This window comes from Notolepis coatsorum (assembly GCF_963971535.1).
Source record: "Notolepis coatsorum genome assembly, chromosome: 5".
NCBI classification, from domain to species: domain Eukaryota; kingdom Metazoa; phylum Chordata; class Actinopteri; order Aulopiformes; family Paralepididae; genus Notolepis; species Notolepis coatsorum.
The window spans coordinates 165,510,516-165,530,823 of NC_140169.1; the positions used below are offsets into that span (position 1 = coordinate 165,510,516).

The following is a 20,308-nucleotide window of genomic DNA, read 5'->3' on the forward strand; positions in this document are numbered from 1 at the left end:
CGGTAGCCTTGTTGTGGGACTAATAGGACTATACCTTTGTACGCTCAGTAGCCTTGTTGTGGGACTATACCTTTGTACGCTCAGTAGCCTTGTTGTGGGACTATACCTTTGTACGCTCAGTAGCCTTGTTGTGGGACTATACCTTTGTACGCTCGGTAGCCTTGTTGTGGGACTATACCTTTGTAGTACGCTCAGTAGCTTGTATTGTGTTCTTGCTCGTGTATTCACCCCGTGAGCTTGGTTGTGTCTGGCGACACTTGTGTTATTAGTAGCCTTGTTTAGTCTTGTTGGTGTATTTACCACGTGAGTGTGTCCTGTGACACTTGGGTTACTTGTGTTTTGTTAGTGTTTCCACTTGTTATTTCTGTAGCGTTACTTCTTGCCTTGTGTTGTGTCTTGTTGTATATTCCTGTTTTGTTCTCCCTTACCTTATATATTTTTTCGTGTTTTTACAGGTTCCATTCCCCTTTTATTGAATAAATCTGATTTACTTTGGGAAACGTTGAGTTGCTTTCTCCTCCTGCCACCAGGGGGTGCTGGTCTGCACCTACTGAACGGGGTGGGGTTCACAACAACCCTTTCAGGTATACATCTAAACTAGGGATGTCCGATATTGGCATTCAAATGTAATATCAGAAATTATTGCTATTTTTTTTTAACCTTTATTTACCCAGGCAAGCAAGTAAGAACAAATTCTTATTTTATTTATTGTCAAAAGTATGCATAATGTTGTGTTAATTCCATGACAAGAGATATGTAATGTTAATTACCTGAAATTATTCCGTTTTGGGGGGGGGGGAACCCCGCATATATCGGTATCGGAAATTAAGAGTTGGACAATATCGGTATATCGGATATCTGTAAAAAACGAAATATCGAACATCCCTAATCTAAACATGTACATGTGTCTCAAATATAATAAGTATCAACCTATGTGACACGAACCTCCGGATTACCAGACGACTGCTCTACCTCCCGAACCGCTGTCGCCCCAGTGGCTATCATGGTTCCATAACTCTGTGGTTCTCATGGTTCCATAACCCTGTGGTTCTCATGGTTCCATAACTCTGTGGTTCTCATGGTTCCATAACTCTGTGGTTCTCATGGTTCCATAACTCAGTGGTTCTCATGGTTCCATAACTCTGTGGTTCTCATAGTTCCATAACTCTGTGGTTCTCATGGTTCCATAACTCTGTGTCTCTCATGGTTCCATAACTCAGTGGGTCTCATGGTTCCATAACTCTGTGGTTCTCATGGTTCCATAACTCTGTGGTTCTCATGGTTCCATAACTCTGTGGTTCTCATGGTTCCATAACTCAGTGGTTCTCATGGTTCCATAACTCAGTGTCTCTCAGGGTTCCATAACTCAGTGGGTCTCATGGTTCCATAACTCAGTGGGTCTTATGGTTCCATAACTCAGTGTCTCTCAGGGTTCCATAACTCAGTGGTTCTCATGGTTCCATAACTCAGTGGTTCTCATGGTTCCATAACTCTGCCAAGTTCCCCGTTAACGGACGTCTTCACGTCGCCTCTCATTTGGTTTAGCTCATACAGTATATTATACATTTATTGTTGTAAAGTAGGGAATACCATGTTGCATAGAAAAGGTGATGTTCATTTAGCAATATTTCATCAGTGTATGTATTTTTATAGAAATCATTGTTTTGGTGTGATTCTGTGATACAATTATTATATATATTTTTTTTAATGTATTTTTTAAGTTATTTAGTTGTGTACCCCTTGCAGTAATCATACCCCAATTTGAGACACTGCCCTAACACTAGCCTATCTTCAATTTGTAGGCAGGGACACCCAGGTAAATTCTTGTCAGTTATGCCAATAAATTAAAGCAGAATTGAACAGAATGACTAAAGCACAACTAAAGCAAAGCATAGTTTCTCATCAGTCATATCTATATCCGTATAGTTCTTATTAAAAACTAGTAAAAATGTTCAGTTACTCTTCCTCAAAGGTTTCTGAGGCCTTACGTCCAACGTCCTCATGCAAGAGGTCCGGGGTTCATGTTCTGAGTTCTGACTGAGGCATAACATCCTCATACAAGAGAACACAAATGCATAACAAAATACACTTATTTGAGAAATAAGTCGACATTTCCACAAACAAATTGCTTCACAGAATCAATCTTTATTTGTTGAATATTATTTTCGGTAGCTCCCAATGCACTCTGTTGTCAAAAGAATGCTCCCAATTCACTGTTTGTTCAATAATCGTCTGGGTCTCCTGAGAAGAGAGAGAGACGGAGAGGAATCATGAGGGCAGAGTGTCAGCTGTTTTTAATACACGGCTGATCTGAACAAATGACATGTTATCACAAAATATATGATATATAAGGGTTTCATTCCAAAATACCTATACATCCTTTGGTCGGGGAGGGGGGGGTTAACCTTCTGTACAGGGGGTGCTACTTTAAATTCATAACCATAAAATGCAAATGCGAGGGGAAAAAAAAGAAAAAAAAACGACAACAGATAATCTCATCCTCAAATATGACTCATTTGTAATTTGTAAGTGAAGTGGGCTTCACTTTCATGCAAAACGTTTCAAACTCTTGGATGGCTCATTTTGGAATGAAGCAACATATTATATACTGTATAGAGATGGTGCCGGTCAGTGTTGTAGTTTGTGTTTTCATCCCAGCTTACCCCTTTCACTGCCACACTACAGAAGGTTAACCCTTTACTATCACACTACCGACGGTTACTGTCGGTAGTAATAATAATAATGCAGGACCTGTCACAGAGGTCTTTAATTGGCATGCAATTATCATCAATGTTAGCGGTTAGCACACACGGTTAGCACACACACGCATGCATTGTTTTTGTAGGATCGCCGATGCGATACTCCTCTGCGCTTAACCCATCCCGTCGTCCTCCCCCCCCCCCCCCCCCCAACCCCAAGGGCAGCCGGGAGCAGACAAGGGCTGTGGTGTGAGCCACGCCCGGGGACCATCCAAGTGTTGACGATCTGTTGTTTTGCATGTTTTTCCATTGGGTTTCTCTTATCGGGGGGGGGACCCTTGCGAGCACGGGGAGAACATGCAAACTCCACACAGAAAGGCCCGGGAGATACCCCACCTGGGTAACTGGCATCGTGGCATTGTGTGATAGTAAAGGGTTAACCTTCTGTGTATTGTCGCAGTGAAAGGGTTAACCGTTTGGTAGTGCGGCAGTGAACGGGTTAAGGAGATATAAGATGTTGTAACTTGTGTTTTCATCACAGCTGTACTCAAAGCATTAAGGGTATATAATATGTTTGATACCAACCACACTTGTAAAGCCTATTGATTTTCAGCCGGTCGATGTGGCTGAGAGTGGTGGTCTGGCCCAGGTGAATGTTCCTGTTGTTTTTTGCAATAATGGTGGGATCTCCGTCCTCAGAATAGGCGTACCTGAATAGAATAGAATAGAAATACTTTTATTATCCCGAGGGAAATTTGACACTGCAAATCGCTCAATATTAAACATTTAGACAGGTCACGAATAAGAATAACAAAACAAATCAAATTGCCTAAGAATAAGAATGGAATAAAATAGAATAAAAATAGAATAGAATATACAGTAAATAAATACAGTAAAAATATACTGAGGTCTACAGTAGGTGTAATATTGCACAGTGCTGTTTAAAAGGTAAGAGTCCAGGAAGATGGTAACTGTCACTCTGTGCTCAGTGATGCAGTGAGGCACAGTGATGCGTTTAAAGTCTGATGGCTGTTGGAATGAAGGACTTCCTGTGCCGTTCAGTGCTGCATTTAGGTAGTGTGAGCCTGGCACTGAACATGCTCCTCCTGTCAGCCAAGTCTGTGTATAGTGGGTGGGAGGGGTTTTCCCTGATGGCCTGGAGCTTAGCATATAAAACAGCCATAAGTATAATCACTGTAAGATGAGACCAAAAAAAGATGCCCAATGTGTTCAATCAGCGATAACTTGTTGATCTGACTCACATGCCAAAGTGCATAATGGAGCTGTAATCGTAGGGCAGATCCATGCTGTCGGTTTTGAATTTCTCAAAGTTCCTCACGCGATCTGTTGGGGGAAATTCATAATTTCATGACCACAAACAAACAAACAAACAAACCATTGCAACCAAGGTAAATATTATATTATAATATAATATTATATTCCCCACATCTACTGTTCTGGATTGACTCCTCCCCTCCCTCTTACCCCTCCCTCCCAGCCCCTCCCTCTTACCCCTCCCTCCTAGCCCATATGTCATCTTTTCTTTTTTTACTTTTATTTATAGCATTTTCAGCTTTTTATGGCCACGCAGGACCGATAGAGGGAGAGAGGGAGAACGGGAGGAGAGGCAGGGAAGACATGCAGCAAATGGTCGCCGGGACTGGGAAACGAACCCGGGACGACCGCTTCGCGACTCAGCGCGCTATGTGGTGTGCTACTGGAGGCCCGCCCATATGTCATCTTACCCCTCCCTCTTACCCCTCCATCCTGCCCCTCCCTCTTACCCCTCCCTCTTGCCCATCCCTCATGGCCCCTATCTCATCTTATGCCGCGTTCACGTTACGTGGGAAGAAGCGGAAGAACCAGAGGACATCTCGTTGCTACAACTAGGAAGCCTTCACGCGTTGACTCGATGAAACGCCCACATCCATACTTCCGCAATTCGTGACGCGAAGTGGGAGATATCGGGGTCTATAAAAAAATCCCATATGTCCTAGTAGGAATTACCACTAGGAGGCTGACGTGAATGGTTTTTCCCAGTCGGAAGCTGGTTCTTCCGCTTCTTCCCACGTAACGTGAACGCGGCATTACCCCTCCCTCCTGCCCCTCCCTCTTACCCCTCCCTCCTGGCCCCTCCCTCTTATCCCTCCCTCCTGCCCTTCCCTCCTGCCCCCCCCCCCTCTTGCCCCTCCCTCCTGGCCCCTCCCTCTTACCCCTCCCTCCTGGCCCCTTCCTTTTACCTCTCCCTCCTGGCCCCTCCCTTTTACCTCTCCCTCCTGCCCCTCCCTCCTGGCCCCTCCCTCTTGCCCCTCCCTCTTGACCCCTCGCTCATGCCCCTCCCTCTTGTACCTCCCTCCTGCCCTTCCCTCGTGCCCCTCCCTCTTGACCCCTCCCTCCTGCCCCTCCCTCCTGCCCCTCCCTCCTGGCCCCTCCCTCTTGCCCCTCCCTCTTGACCCCTCGCTCATGCCCCTCCCTCTTGTACCTCCCTCCTGCCCCTCCCTCTTGCCCCTCCCTCCTGCCCCTCCCTCGTATCCCTCTCCTGGCCCCTCCCTCTTATTCCTCTCCTGGCCCCTCCCTCTTAACGCTCCCTCCTGGCCCCCCCCCCTTACCCCTCCCTCCTGCCCCTCCCTCTGACCCCTCCCTCTGACCCCTCCCTCTGACCCCTCCCTCTTATCCCTCGCTCCTGCCCCTCTCTCTTATCCCTCCCTCTTACCCCTCCCTCTTATCCCTCGTTCCTGCCCCTCCCTCTTATCCCTCGTTCCTGCCCCTCCCTCCTGCCCCTCCCTCTTGCACCTCCCTCCTGCCCCTCCCTCTGACCCCTCCCTCTTATCCCTTGCTCCTGCCCCTCCCTCTTATCCCTCCCTCTTACCCCTCCCTCTTATCCCTCGCTCCTGCCCCTCCCTCTTATCCCTCCCTCCTGCCCCTTCCTCTTGCACCTCCCTCCTGCCCCTCCCTCTTACCCCTCCCTCCTGCCCCTCCCTCTTATCCCTCCCTCTTACCCCTCCCTCTTATCCCTCGCTCCTGCCCCTCCCTCTTATCCCTCCCTCCTGCCCCTCCCTCTTGCACCTCCCTCCTGCCCCTTCCTCTTACCCCTCCCTCTTATCCCTCGCTCCTGCCCCTCCCTCTTATCCCTCCCTCCTGCCCCTCCCTCCTGCCCCCCCCCCCCCCCTCCTCTTGACCCCTCCCCTCCTGCTTCTTCCCCCCCCCCCCCTCCTCTTACCCCTCCAAATGTTGGACCACATGATATTGACGTAGTTGTCCCGGTCGGCCCTCGACTGCTCGTGGACGAAGCCCAGCGCGTGCATCAGCTCGTGGGACGTGACCCCGGACGAGACGCAGTCGGGGGACTTGAGAGACAGAGTCTGCTTCCCTCCCCGCGCTCCGAGGTAGGACCAGCACCTGGGGGGAGAGAGAGAGACACACTCTGTACACTAATGACCAGCACCTGGGTGGAGAGAGAGACACACTCTGTACACTAATGACCAGCACCTGGGTGGAGAGAGAGACACACACTGTACACTAATGACCAGCACCTGGGGGGAGAGAGAGACACACACTACCAGTGTTTCTCAAAGTGGGGGGCGCGCCCCCCAGGGGGGGCGCAGAGGCATGACAGGGGGGGGCTTGAGATTTATAAAAAAAAAAAAAATGATTTTTTATTACAGAAAATTATCACTAAAGTGCTATCTGTTGCAGCTGCACTGTTCTCCATGAAAATACCATTTCTCAAAATCTGAAAATCATTATTTAATAAAACACAGAAAAGGATCACCAAGTTACTCTGGATAAAAAAAAACCTTTACAGACAACATTGAGACAAAGCTTCCTGACACATCTCCATCCAAACTCCAATCTCATCTGATACCACCTAGAGAGCTAGTTTCAGAGTGTGGTGCTGAGTACCAAGTATCTCATCTCATGGCCCACCAAGTATCTCATGATGCAGCAGTTAAGGTGTTGATACCATTCAGCACCACATATACAGTATCTGTGTGAAGCTGGCTTTTCATCCATGACAGCTCTGAAAACAAAATATAGGGCCAATTTGAAAGGTCACGATATTGGTGTTATTTCAATACATTTAAACATGGCCCATTTCATGACTATTTTGTTGGGGCGAGGGGGGGGGGGGGGGGCCCAAAATATTTTGGTCCACCAAAGGGGGGCCTGACAGAAAAAGTTTGAGAAGCACTGCTGTACACTAATGACCAGCACCTGGGGGGAGAGAGAGAGACACACTCTGTACACTAATGACCAGCACCTGGGTGGAGAGAGAGAGACACACTCTGTACACTAATGACCAGCACCTGGGTGGAGAGAGAGAGACACACTCTGTAAACTAATGACCAACACCTGGGTGGAGAGAGAGACACACTCTGTACTCTAATGACCAGCACCTGGGTGGAGAGAGAGAGACACTCTGTACTGTACTCTAATGACCAACACCTGGGTGGAGAGAGAGAGACACACTCTGTACACTAATGACCAGCACCTGGGTGGAGAGAGAGAGACACACTCTGTACACTAATGACCAACACCTGGGTGGAAAGAGAGACACACTCTGTACACTAATGACCAACACCTGGGTGGAGAGAGAGACACACTCTGTACACTAATGACCAACACCTGGGTGGAGAGAGAGAGACACACACTCTGTACACTAATGACCAGCACCTGGGTGGAGAGAGAGACACACACTCTGTACACTAATGACCAGCACCTGGGTGGAGAGAGAGAGACACACTCTGTACACTAATCACCAACACCTGGGTGGAGAGAGAGAGACACACACTCTGTACACTAATGACCAACACCTGGGTGGAGAGAGAGAGACACACTCTGTACACTAATGACCAACACCTGGGTGGAGAGAGAGACACACTCTGTACACTAATGACCAGCACCTGGGTGGAGAGAGAGAGACACACTCTGTACACTAATGACCAACACCTGGGTGGAGAGAGAGACACACTCTGTACACTAATGACCAACACCTGGGTGGAGAGAGAGACACACTCTGTACTCTAATGACCAACACCTGGGTGGAGAGAGAGAGACACACTCTGTACACTAATGACCAACACCTGGGTGGAGAGAGAGACACACTCTGTACACTAATGACCAGCACCTGGGTGGAGAGAGAGAGACACTCTGTACACTAATGACCAACACCTGGGTGGAGAGAGACACACTCTGTACACTAATGACCAACACCTGGGTGGAGAGAGAGACACACTATATACACTAATGACTAGCACCTGGGTGGAGAGAGAGAGACACACTCTGTACACTAATGACCAACACCTGGGTGGAGAGAGAGAGACACACTCTGTACACTAATGACCAGCACCTGGGTGGAGAGAGAGAGACACACTCTGTACACTAATGACCAACACCTGGGTGGAGAGAGAGAGACACACTCTGTACACTAATGACCAACACCTGGGTGGAGAGAGAGAGACACACACTCTGTACACTAATGACCAACACCTGGGTGGAGAGAGAGACACACTCTGTACACTAATGACCAACACCTGGGTGGAGAGAGAGAGACACACACTGTACACTAATGACCAACACCTGGGTGGAGAGAGAGACACACTCTGTACACTAATGACCAGCACCTGGGTGGAGAGAGAGACACACTCTGTACACTAATGACCAGCACCTGGGTGGAGAGAGAGACACACTCTGTACACTAATGACCAACACCTGGGTGGAGAGAGAGACACACTCTGTACACTAATGACCAACACCTGGGTGGAGAGAGAGAGAGAGACACACACTGTACACTAATGACCAGCACCTGGGTGGTGAAGAGAGAGACACACTCTGTACACTAATGACCAACACCTGGGTGGAGAGAGACACACTCTGTACACTAATGACCAACACCTGGGTGGAGAGAGAGACACACTCTGTACACTAATGACCAGCACCTGGGTGGAGAGAGAGAGACACACTCTGTACACTAATGACCAACACCTGGGTGGAGAGAGAGAGACACACACTCTGTACACTAATGACCAGCACCTGGGTGGAGAGAGAGAGACACACTCTGTACACTAATGACCAACACCTGGGTGGAGAGAGAGAGAGACACACACTCTGTACACTAATGACCAGCACCTGGGTGGATAGAGAGAGACACACTCTGTACACTAATGACCAACACCTGGGTGGAGAGAGAGACACACTCTGTAAACTAATGACCAACACCTGGGTGGAGAGAGAGACACACTCTGTACACTAATGACCAACACCTGGGTGGAGAGAGAGAGACGCACTCTGTACACTAATGACCAGCACCTGGGTGGAGAGAGAGAGAGACACACTCTGTACACTAATGACCAACACCTGGGTGGAAAGAGAGACACACTCTGTACACTAATGACCAACACCTGGGTGGAGAGAGAGAGACACACTCTGTACACTAATGACCAACACCTGGGTGGAGAGAGAGAGACACACACTCTGTACACTAATGACCAGCACCTGGGTGGAGAGAGAGACACACACTCTGTACACTAATGACCAGCACCTGGGTGGAGAGAGAGAGACACACTCTGTACACTAATGACCAACACCTGGGTGGAGAGAGAGAGACACACACTCTGTACACTAATGACCAACACCTGGGTGGAGAGAGAGAGACACACTCTGTACACTAATGACCAACACCTGGGTGGAGAGAGAGACACACTCTGTACACTAATGACCAGCACCTGGGTGGAGAGAGAGAGACACTCTGTACACTAATGACCAGCACCTGGGTGGAGAGAGAGAGAGAGACACTCTGTACACTAATGACCAACACCTGGGTGGAGAGAGAGACACACTCTGTACACTAATGACCAACACCTGGGTGGAGAGAGAGACACACTCTGTACTCTAATGACCAACACCTGGGTGGAGAGAGAGAGACACACTCTGTACACTAATGACCAACACCTGGGTGGAGAGAGAGAGACACACACTCTGTACACTAATGACCAACACCTGGGTGGAGAGAGAGACACACTCTGTACACTAATCACCAACACCTGGGTGGAGAGAGAGAGACACACACTGTACACTAATGACCAACACCTGGGTGGAGAGAGAGACACACTCTGTACACTAATGACCAGCACCTGGGTGGAGAGAGAGACACACTCTGTACACTAATGACCAGCACCTGGGTGGAGAGAGAGACACACTCTGTACACTAATGACCAACACCTGGGTGGAGAGAGAGACACACTCTGTACACTAATGACCAACACCTGGGTGGAGAGAGAGAGAGAGAGAGACACACTGTACACTAATGACCAGCAACTGGGTGGTGAAGAGAGAGACACACTCTGTACACTAATTACCAACACCTGGGTGGAGAGAGACACACTCTGTACACTAATGACCAACACCTGGGTGGAGAGAGAGACACCCTCTGTACACTAATGACCAGCACCTGGGTGGAGAGAGAGAGACACACTCTGTACACTAATGACCAACACCTGGGTGGAGAGAGAGAGACACACACTCTGTACACTAATGACCAGCACCTGGGTGGAGAGAGAGAGACACACTCTGTACACTAATGACCAACACCTGGGTGGAGAGAGAGAGACACACACTCTGTACACTAATGACCAGCACCTGGGTGGAGAGAGAGAGACACACTCTGTACACTAATGACCAACACCTGGGTGGAGAGAGAGACACACTCTGTACACTAATGACCAACACCTGGGTGGAGAGAGAGACACACTCTGTACTCTAATGACCAACACCTGGGTGGAGAGAGAGAGACACACTCTGTACACTAATGACCAGCACCTGGGTGGAGAGAGAGAGACACACTCTGTACACTAATGACCAACACCTGGGTGGAAAGAGAGACACACTCTGTACACTAATGACCAACACCTGGGTGGAGAGAGAGAGACACACTCTGTACACTAATGACCAACACCTGGGTGGAGAGAGAGAGACACACACTCTGTACACTAATGACCAGCACCTGGGTGGAGAGAGAGACACACACTCTGTACACTAATGACCAGCACCTGGGTGGAGAGAGAGAGACACACTCTGTACACTAATGAACAACACCTGGGTGGAGAGAGAGACACACTCTGTACACTAATGACCAGCACCTGGGTGGAGAGAGAGAGACACTCTGTACACTAATGACCAGCACCTGGGTGGAGAGAGAGAGACACTCTGTACACTAATGACCAACACCTGGGTGGAGAGAGAGAGACACACACTCTGTACACTAATGACCAACACCTGGGTGGAGAGAGAGAGACACACTCTGTACACTAATGAACAACACCTGGGTGGAGAGAGAGACACACTCTGTACACTAATGACCAGCACCTGGGTGGAGAGAGAGAGACACTCTGTACACTAATGACCAGCACCTGGGTGGAGAGAGAGAGAGACACTCTGTACACTAATGACCAACACCTGGGTGGAGAGAGAGACACACTCTGTACACTAATGACCAACACCTGGGTGGAGAGAGAGACACACTCTGTACTCTAATGACCAACACCTGGGTGGAGAGAGAGAGACACACTCTGTACACTAATGACCAGCACCTGGGTGGAGAGAGAGAGACACACTCTGTACACTAATGACCAACACCTGGGTGGAGAGAGAGACACACTCTGTACACTAATGACCAACACCTGGGTGGAGAGAGAGAGAGACACACTGTACACTAATGACCAACACCTGGGTGGAGAGAGAGAGACACACTCTGTACACTAATGACCATCACCTGGGTGGAGAGAGACACACACTCTGTACACTAATGACCAGCACCTGGGTGGAGAGAGAGACACACTCTGTACACTAATGACCAACACCTGGGTGGAGAGAGAGAGAGAGAGACACACTGTACACTAATGACCAGCACCTGGGTGGTGAAGAGAGAGACACACTCTGTACACTAATGACCAACACCTGGGTGGAGAGAGACACACTCTGTACACTAATGACCAACACCTGGGTGGAGAGAGAGACACACTCTGTACACTAATGACCAGCACCTGGGTGGAGAGAGAGACACACTCTGTACACTAATGACCAACACCTGGGTGGAGAGAGAGAGACACACACTCTGTACACTAATGACCAACACCTGGGTGGAGAGAGAGAGACACACTCTGTACACTAATGACCAACACCTGGGTGGAGAGAGAGAGACACACTCTGTACACTAATGACCAGCACCTGGGTGGAGAGAGAGAGACACACTCTGTACACTAATGACCAACACCTGGGTGGAGAGAGAGAGACACACACTCTGTACACTAATGACCAGCACCTGGGTGGAGAGAGAGAGACACACTCTGTACACTAATGACCAACACCTGGGTGGAGAGAGAGAGACACACACTCTGTAAACTAATGACCAGCACCTGGGTGGAGAGAGAGAGACACACTCTGTACACTAATGACCAACACCTGGGTGGAAAGAGAGACACACTCTGTACATTAATGACCAACACCTGGGTGGAGAGAGAGAGACACACTCTGTACACTAATGACCAACACCTGGGTGGAGAGAGAGAGACACACACTCTGTACACTAATGACCAGCACCTGGGTGGAGAGAGAGACACACACTCTGTACACTGATGACCAGCACCTGGGTGGAGAGAGAGAGACACACTCTGTACACTAATGACCAACACCTGGGTGGAGAGAGAGAGACACACACTCTGTACACTAATGACCAACACCTGGGTGGAGAGAGAGAGACACACTCTGTACACTAATGACCAACACCTGGGTGGAGAGAGAGACACACTCTGTACACTAATGACCAGCACCTGGGTGGAGAAAGAGAGACACTCTGTACACTAATGACCAACACCTGGGTGGAGAGAGAGACACACTCTGTACACTAATGACCAACACCTGGGTGGAGAGAGAGACGCACTCTGTACTCTAATGACCAACACCTGGGTGGAGAGAGAGAGACACACTCTGTACACTAATGACCAGCACCTGGGTGGAGAGAGCGAGACACACTCTGTACACTAATGACCAACACCTGGGTGGAGAGAGAGACACACTCTGTACACTAATGACCAACACCTGGGTGGAGAGAGAGAGAGACACACTGTACACTAATGACCAACACCTGGGTGGAGAGAGAGAGACACACTCTGTACACTAATGACCAGCACCTGGGTGGAGAGAGACACACACTCTGTACACTAATGACCAGCACCTGGGTGGAGAGAGAGACACACTCTGTACACTAATGACCAACACCTGGGTGGAGAGAGAGAGAGAGAGACACACTGTACACTAATGACCAGCACCTGGGTGGTGAAGAGAGAGACACACTCTGTACACTAATGACCAACACCTGGGTGGAGAGAGACACACTCTGTACACTAATGACCAACACCTGGGTGGAGAGAGAGACACACTCTGTACACTAATGACCAGCACCTGGGTGGAGAGAGAGACACACTCTGTACACTAATGACCAACACCTGGGTGGAGAGAGAGAGACACACACTCTGTACACTAATGACCAGCACCTGGGTGGAGAGAGAGAGACACACTCTGTACACTAATGACCAACACCTGGGTGGAGAGAGAGAGACACACTCTGTACACTAATGACCAACACCTGGGTGGAGAGAGAGAGACACACTCTGTACACTAATGACCAGGACCTGGGTGAAGAGAGAGAGACACACTCTGTACACTAATGACCAGCACCTGGGTGGAGAGAGAGAGACACACTCTGTACACTAATGACCAACACCTGGGTGGAGAGAGAGAGACACACACTCTGTACACTAATGACCAACACCTGGGTGGAGAGAGAGAGACACACTCTGTACACTAATGACCAACACCTGGGTGGAGAGAGAGACACACTCTGTACACTAATGACCAGCACCTGGGTGGAGAGAGAGAGACACTCTGTACACTAATGACCAGCACCTGGGTGGAGAGAGAGAGACACACTCTGTACACTAATGACCAACACCTGGGTGGAGAGAGAGACACACTCTGTACACTAATGACCAACACCTGGGTGGAGAGAGAGACACACTCTGTACTCTAATGACCAACACCTGGGTGGAGAGAGAGACACACTCTGTAATCTAATGACCAACACCTGGGTGGAGAGAGAGAGACACACTCTGTACACTAATGACCAGCACCTGGGTGGAGAGAGAGAGACACACTCTGTACACTAATGACCAACACCTGGGTGGAGAGAGACACACTCTGTACACTAATGACCAACACCTGGGTGGAGAGAGAGAGACACACACTGTACACTAATGACCAACACCTGGGTGGAGAGAGAGAGAGACACACTCTGTACACTAATGACCAGCACCTGGGTGGAGAGAGAGACACACTCTGTACACTAATGACCAGCACCTGGGTGGAGAGAGAGAGACACACTCTGTACACTAATGACCAACACCTGGGTGGAGAGAGAGACACACTCTGTACACTAATGACCAGCACCTGGGTGGTGAAGAGAGAGACACACTCTGTACACTAATGACCAACACCTGGGTGGAGAGAGACACACTCTGTACACTAATGACCAGCACCTGGGTGGAGAGAGAGAGACACACTCTGTACACTAATGACCAACACCTGGGTGGAGAGAGAGAGACACACACTCTGTACACTAATGACCAGCACCTGGGTGGAGAGAGAGAGACACACTCTGTACACTAATGACCAACACCTGGGTGGAGAGAGAGAGACACACACTCTGTACACTAATGACCAGCACCTGGGTGGAGAGAGAGAGACACACTCTGTACACTAATGACCAACACCTGGGTGGAGAGAGAGACACACTCTGTACACTAATGACCAACACCTGGGTGGAGAGAGAGACACACTCTGTACTCTAATGACCAACACCTGGGTGGAGAGAGAGAGACACACTCTGTACACTAATGACCAGCACCTGGGTGGAGAGAGAGAGACACACTCTGTACACTAATGACCAACACCTGGGTGGAAAGAGAGACACACTCTGTACACTAATGACCAACACCTGGGTGGAGAGAGAGAGACACACTCTGTACACTAATGACCAACACCTGGGTGGAGAGAGAGAGACACACACTCTGTACACTAATGACCAGCACCTGGGTGGAGAGAGAGAGACACACTCTGTACACTAATGACCAACACCTGGGTGGAGAGAGAGAGACACACTCTGTACACTAATGACCAGCACCTGGGTGGAGAGAGAGAGACACACTCTGTACACTAATGACCAACACCTGGGTGGAGAGAGACACACTCTGTACACTAATGACCAACACCTGGGTGGAGAGAGAGAGACACACACTGTACACTAATGACCAACACCTGGGTGGAGAGAGAGAGAGACACACTCTGTACACTAATGACCAGCACCTGGGTGGAGAGAGAGACACACTCTGTACACTAATGACCAGCACCTGGGTGGAGAGAGAGAGACACACTCTGTACACTAATGACCAACACCTGGGTGGAGAGAGAGACACACTCTGTACACTAATGACCAGCACCTGGGTGGTGAAGAGAGAGACACACTCTGTACACTAATGACCAACACCTGGGTGGAGAGAGACACACTCTGTACACTAATGACCAGCACCTGGGTGGAGAGAGAGAGACACACTCTGTACACTAATGACCAACACCTGGGTGGAGAGAGAGAGACACACACTCTGTACACTAATGACCAGCACCTGGGTGGAGAGAGAGAGACACACTCTGTACACTAATGACCAACACCTGGGTGGAGAGAGAGAGACACACACTCTGTACACTAATGACCAGCACCTGGGTGGAGAGAGAGAGACACACTCTGTACACTAATGACCAACACCTGGGTGGAGAGAGAGACACACTCTGTACACTAATGACCAACACCTGGGTGGAGAGAGAGACACACTCTGTACTCTAATGACCAACACCTGGGTGGAGAGAGAGAGACACACTCTGTACACTAATGACCAGCACCTGGGTGGAGAGAGAGAGACACACTCTGTACACTAATGACCAACACCTGGGTGGAAAGAGAGACACACTCTGTACACTAATGACCAACACCTGGGTGGAGAGAGAGAGACACACTCTGTACACTAATGACCAACACCTGGGTGGAGAGAGAGAGACACACACTCTGTACACTAATGACCAGCACCTGGGTGGAGAGAGAGAGACACACTCTGTACACTAATGACCAACACCTGGGTGGAGAGAGAGACACACTCTGTACACTAATGACCAACACCTGGGTGGAGAGAGAGACACACTCTGTACTCTAATGACCAACACCTGGGTGGAGAGAGAGAGACACACTCTGTACACTAATGACCAGCACCTGGGTGGAGAGAGAGAGACACACTCTGTACACTAATGACCAACACCTGGGTGGAAAGAGAGACACACTCTGTACACTAATGACCAACACCTGGGTGGAGAGAGAGAGACACACTCTGTACACTAATGACCAACACCTGGGTGGAGAGAGAGACACACTCTGTACACTAATGACCAGCACCTGGGTGGAGAGAGAGAGACACTCTGTACACTAATGACCAACACCTGGGTGGAGAGAGAGAGAGACACACTGTACACTAATGACCAACACCTGGGTGGAGAGAGAGAGACACACTCTGTACACTAATGACCAGCACCTGGGTGGAGAGAGACACACACTCTGTACACTAATGACCAGCACCTGGGTGGAGAGAGAGACACACTCTGTACACTAATGACCAACACCTGGGTGGAGAGAGAGAGAGAGAGACACACTGTACACTAATGACCAGCACCTGGGTGGTGAAGAGAGAGACACACTCTGTACACTAATGACCAACACCTGGGTGGAGAGAGACACACTCTGTACACTAATGACCAACACCTGGGTGGAGAGAGAGACACACTCTGTACACTAATGACCAGCACCTGGGTGGAGAGAGAGAGACACACTCTGTACACTAATGACCAACACCTGGGTGGAGAGAGAGAGACACACACTCTGTACACTAATGACCAGCACCTGGGTGGAGAGAGAGAGACACACTCTGTACACTAATGACCAACACCTGGGTGGAGAGAGAGAGACACACTCTGTACACTAATGACCAACACCTGGGTGGAGAGAGAGAGACACACTCTGTACACTAATGACCAGCACCTGGGTGAAGAGAGAGAGACACACTCTGTACACTAATGACCAGCACCTGGGTGGAGAGAGAGAGACACACTCTGTACACTAATGACCAACACCTGGGTGGAGAGAGAGAGACACACACTCTGTACACTAATGACCAACACCTGGGTGGAGAGAGAGAGACACACTCTGTACACTAATGACCAACACCTGGGTGGAGAGAGAGACACACTCTGTACACTAATGACCAGCACCTGGGTGGAGAGAGAGAGACACTCTGTACACTAATGACCAGCACCTGGGTGGAGAGAGAGAGACACACTCTGTACACTAATGACCAACACCTGGGTGGAGAGAGAGACACACTCTGTACACTAATGACCAACACCTGGGTGGAGAGAGAGACACACTCTGTACTCTAATGACCAACACCTGGGTGGAGAGAGAGACACACTCTGTACTCTAATGACCAACACCTGGGTGGAGAGAGAGAGACACACTCTGTACACTAATGACCAGCACCTGGGTGGAGAGAGAGAGACACAATCTGTACACTAATGACCAACACCTGGGTGGAGAGAGAGACACACTCTGTACACTAATGACCAACACCTGGGTGTGGAGAGAGAGAGACACACACTGTACACTAATGACCAACACCTGGGTGGAGAGAGAGAGACGCACTCTGTACACTAATGACCAGCACCTGGGTGGAGAGAGAGAGAGACACACTCTGTACACTAATGACCAACACCTGGGTGGAAAGAGAGACACACTCTGTACACTAATGACCAACACCTGGGTGGAGAGAGAGAGACACACTCTGTACACTAATGACCAACACCTGGGTGGAGAGAGAGAGACACACACTCTGTACACTAATGACCAGCACCTGGGTGGAGAGAGAGACACACACTCTGTACACTAATGACCAGCACCTGGGTGGAGAGAGAGAGACACACTCTGTACACTAATGACCAACACCTGGGTGGAGAGAGAGAGACACACACTCTGTACACTAATGACCAACACCTGGGTGGAGAGAGAGAGACACACACTCTGTACACTAATGACCAACACCTGGGTGGAGAGAGAGACACACTCTGTACTCTAATGACCAACACCTGGGTGGAGAGAGAGAGACACACTCTGTACACTAATGACCAACACCTGGGTGGAGAGAGAGACACACTCTGTACACTAATGACCAGCACCTGGGTGGAGAGAGAGAGACACTCTGTACACTAATGACCAACACCTGGGTGGAGAGAGAGAGAGACACACTGTACACTAATGACCAACACCTGGGTGGAGAGAGAGAGACACACTCTGTACACTAATGACCAGCACCTGGGTGGAGAGAGACACACACTCTGTACACTAATGACCAGCACCTGGGTGGAGAGAGAGACACACTCTGTACACTAATGACCAACACCTGGGTGGAGAGAGAGAGAGAGAGACACACTGTACACTAATGACCAGCACCTGGGTGGTGAAGAGAGAGACACACTCTGTACACTAATGACCAACACCTGGGTGGAGAGAGACACACTCTGTACACTAATGACCAACACCTGGGTGGAGAGAGAGAGACACACTCTGTACACTAATGACCAACACCTGGGTGGAGAGAGAGACACACTCTGTACACTAATGACCAGCACCTGGGTGGAGAGAGAGAGACACTCTGTACACTAATGACCAACACCTGGGTGGAGAGAGAGAGAGACACACTGTACACTAATGACCAACACCTGGGTGGAGAGAGAGAGACACACTCTGTACACTAATGACCAGCACCTGGGTGGAGAGAGACACACACTCTGTACACTAATGACCAGCACCTGGGTGGAGAGAGAGACACACTCTGTACACTAATGACCAACACCTGGGTGGAGAGAGAGAGATAGAGACACACTGTACACTAATGACCAGCACCTGGGTGGTGAAGAGAGAGACACACTCTGTACACTAATGACCAACACCTGGGTGGAGAGAGACACACTCTGTACACTAATGACCAGCACCTGGGTGGAGAGAGAGACACACTCTGTACACTAATGACCAGCACCTGGGTGGAGAGAGAGAGACACACTCTGTACACTAATGACCAACACCTGGGTGGAGAGAGAGAGACACACACTCTGTACACTAATGACCAACACCTGGGTGGAGAGATACGGCATACATGAAAAGAACTGAGTCTCTCAAAAATCCCCCTACACAGCCCAGTAAACTATACAACATCCCCAAATACTACAGATGGTCCCAGAACAGCATGCAGGACTACCAGAGAGCCATCGCCAGTGATGAGACACAATCACTGTTAGATACGTTCCTAGCCATGCCATACTCTAACAGTGTTGAAGGAGTAAACCTAGCTGTAGAACACATCAATTATATATTTGAAAGAACTGCAACAAAGTCCAAATTAAAACTATCAGGTAACAAACAGAGAAAAACTAAAAAGGACCAATGGTTTGACAAAGAATGTAAAGCTCTTAGAACACAGCTAAGAAAAATATCAAACCAGAAACACATAAACCCACAAAATGACACCCTACGCCTCCAATACTGTGAATCATTGAAACACTACAAAAAGTCCATCAGAATTAAAAGGAACAATCACGTAAATAAACAATTGTGCAAAATAGAGGACTCTCTAAGCTCTAACTCCTTCTGGGACCACTGGAACTCATTGAATAAAGATAAGCCGGAAGAAATGGCTATCCAAGATGGGGATGTTTGGACAAACCACTTCACATCACTCTTTACAACTGTACCCCTAAATACAAAAACGGAAACCAGCCAGATATGTGAAAAATTACAAAAATGGGAAAATATCATAAAGGATAATCAAAACCCTTTAGACTTCCCAATCACAGAACAAGAGCTGAAATCAAAACTCCAGTGCCTTAAAGCTAGAAAGGCCTGTGGTACAGATGGCATATTAAATGAAATGATTAAACACAGCTCTGAAAAATTCCAATTGGCTATTTTAAAATTATTCAATTTGACACTAAATCTAGGCTATTTTCCTGATATCTGGAATGAAGGACTCATAACCCCAATTTTCAAGAGTGGAGATAAACATGACCCAAAAAACTATAGGGGTATCTGTGTGACGAGTAATTTGGGCAAACTTCTATGTAGTATCATCAACACCAGACTCATAGAATTCCTTACAGAACACAGCGTTCTAAGTAAAAGCCAAATCGGATTCTTACCAAATTATCGTACCTCTGACCATATATACACTCTTAAAACCCTAATTGACATTCACGTAAAACAGAACAAAAACAAAATATATTCCTGCTTTGTCGATTTTGAAAAAGCCTTTGACTCAATTTGGCACAAAGGTCTTTTCTTCAAAATTCTAGAAAGTGGTGTTGGAGGAAATACATATGACTTGATCAAATCCATGTACACAAAAAACAGA

At 48.7% G+C, this 20,308-nt stretch overlaps 1 protein-coding gene across 1 annotated transcript in view; it reads right to left on the minus strand.

The window, feature by feature from the left end:
- Nucleotides 1-2,125: 2,125 nt before the first annotated feature.
- The window catches only part of hce2l2 (high choriolytic enzyme 2-like 2), a 29,969-nt gene continuing 11,786 nt past the window's right edge, over nt 2,126-20,308 (minus strand). Inside the window, 4 exon segments of the mRNA XM_084314798.1 lie at nt 2,126-2,241; nt 3,285-3,409; nt 3,962-4,043; nt 5,920-6,098. Of these exon segments, the coding sequence (XP_084170924.1) occupies nt 2,222-2,241; nt 3,285-3,409; nt 3,962-4,043; nt 5,920-6,098 (406 nt within the window). The 3' untranslated portion in view covers nt 2,126-2,221.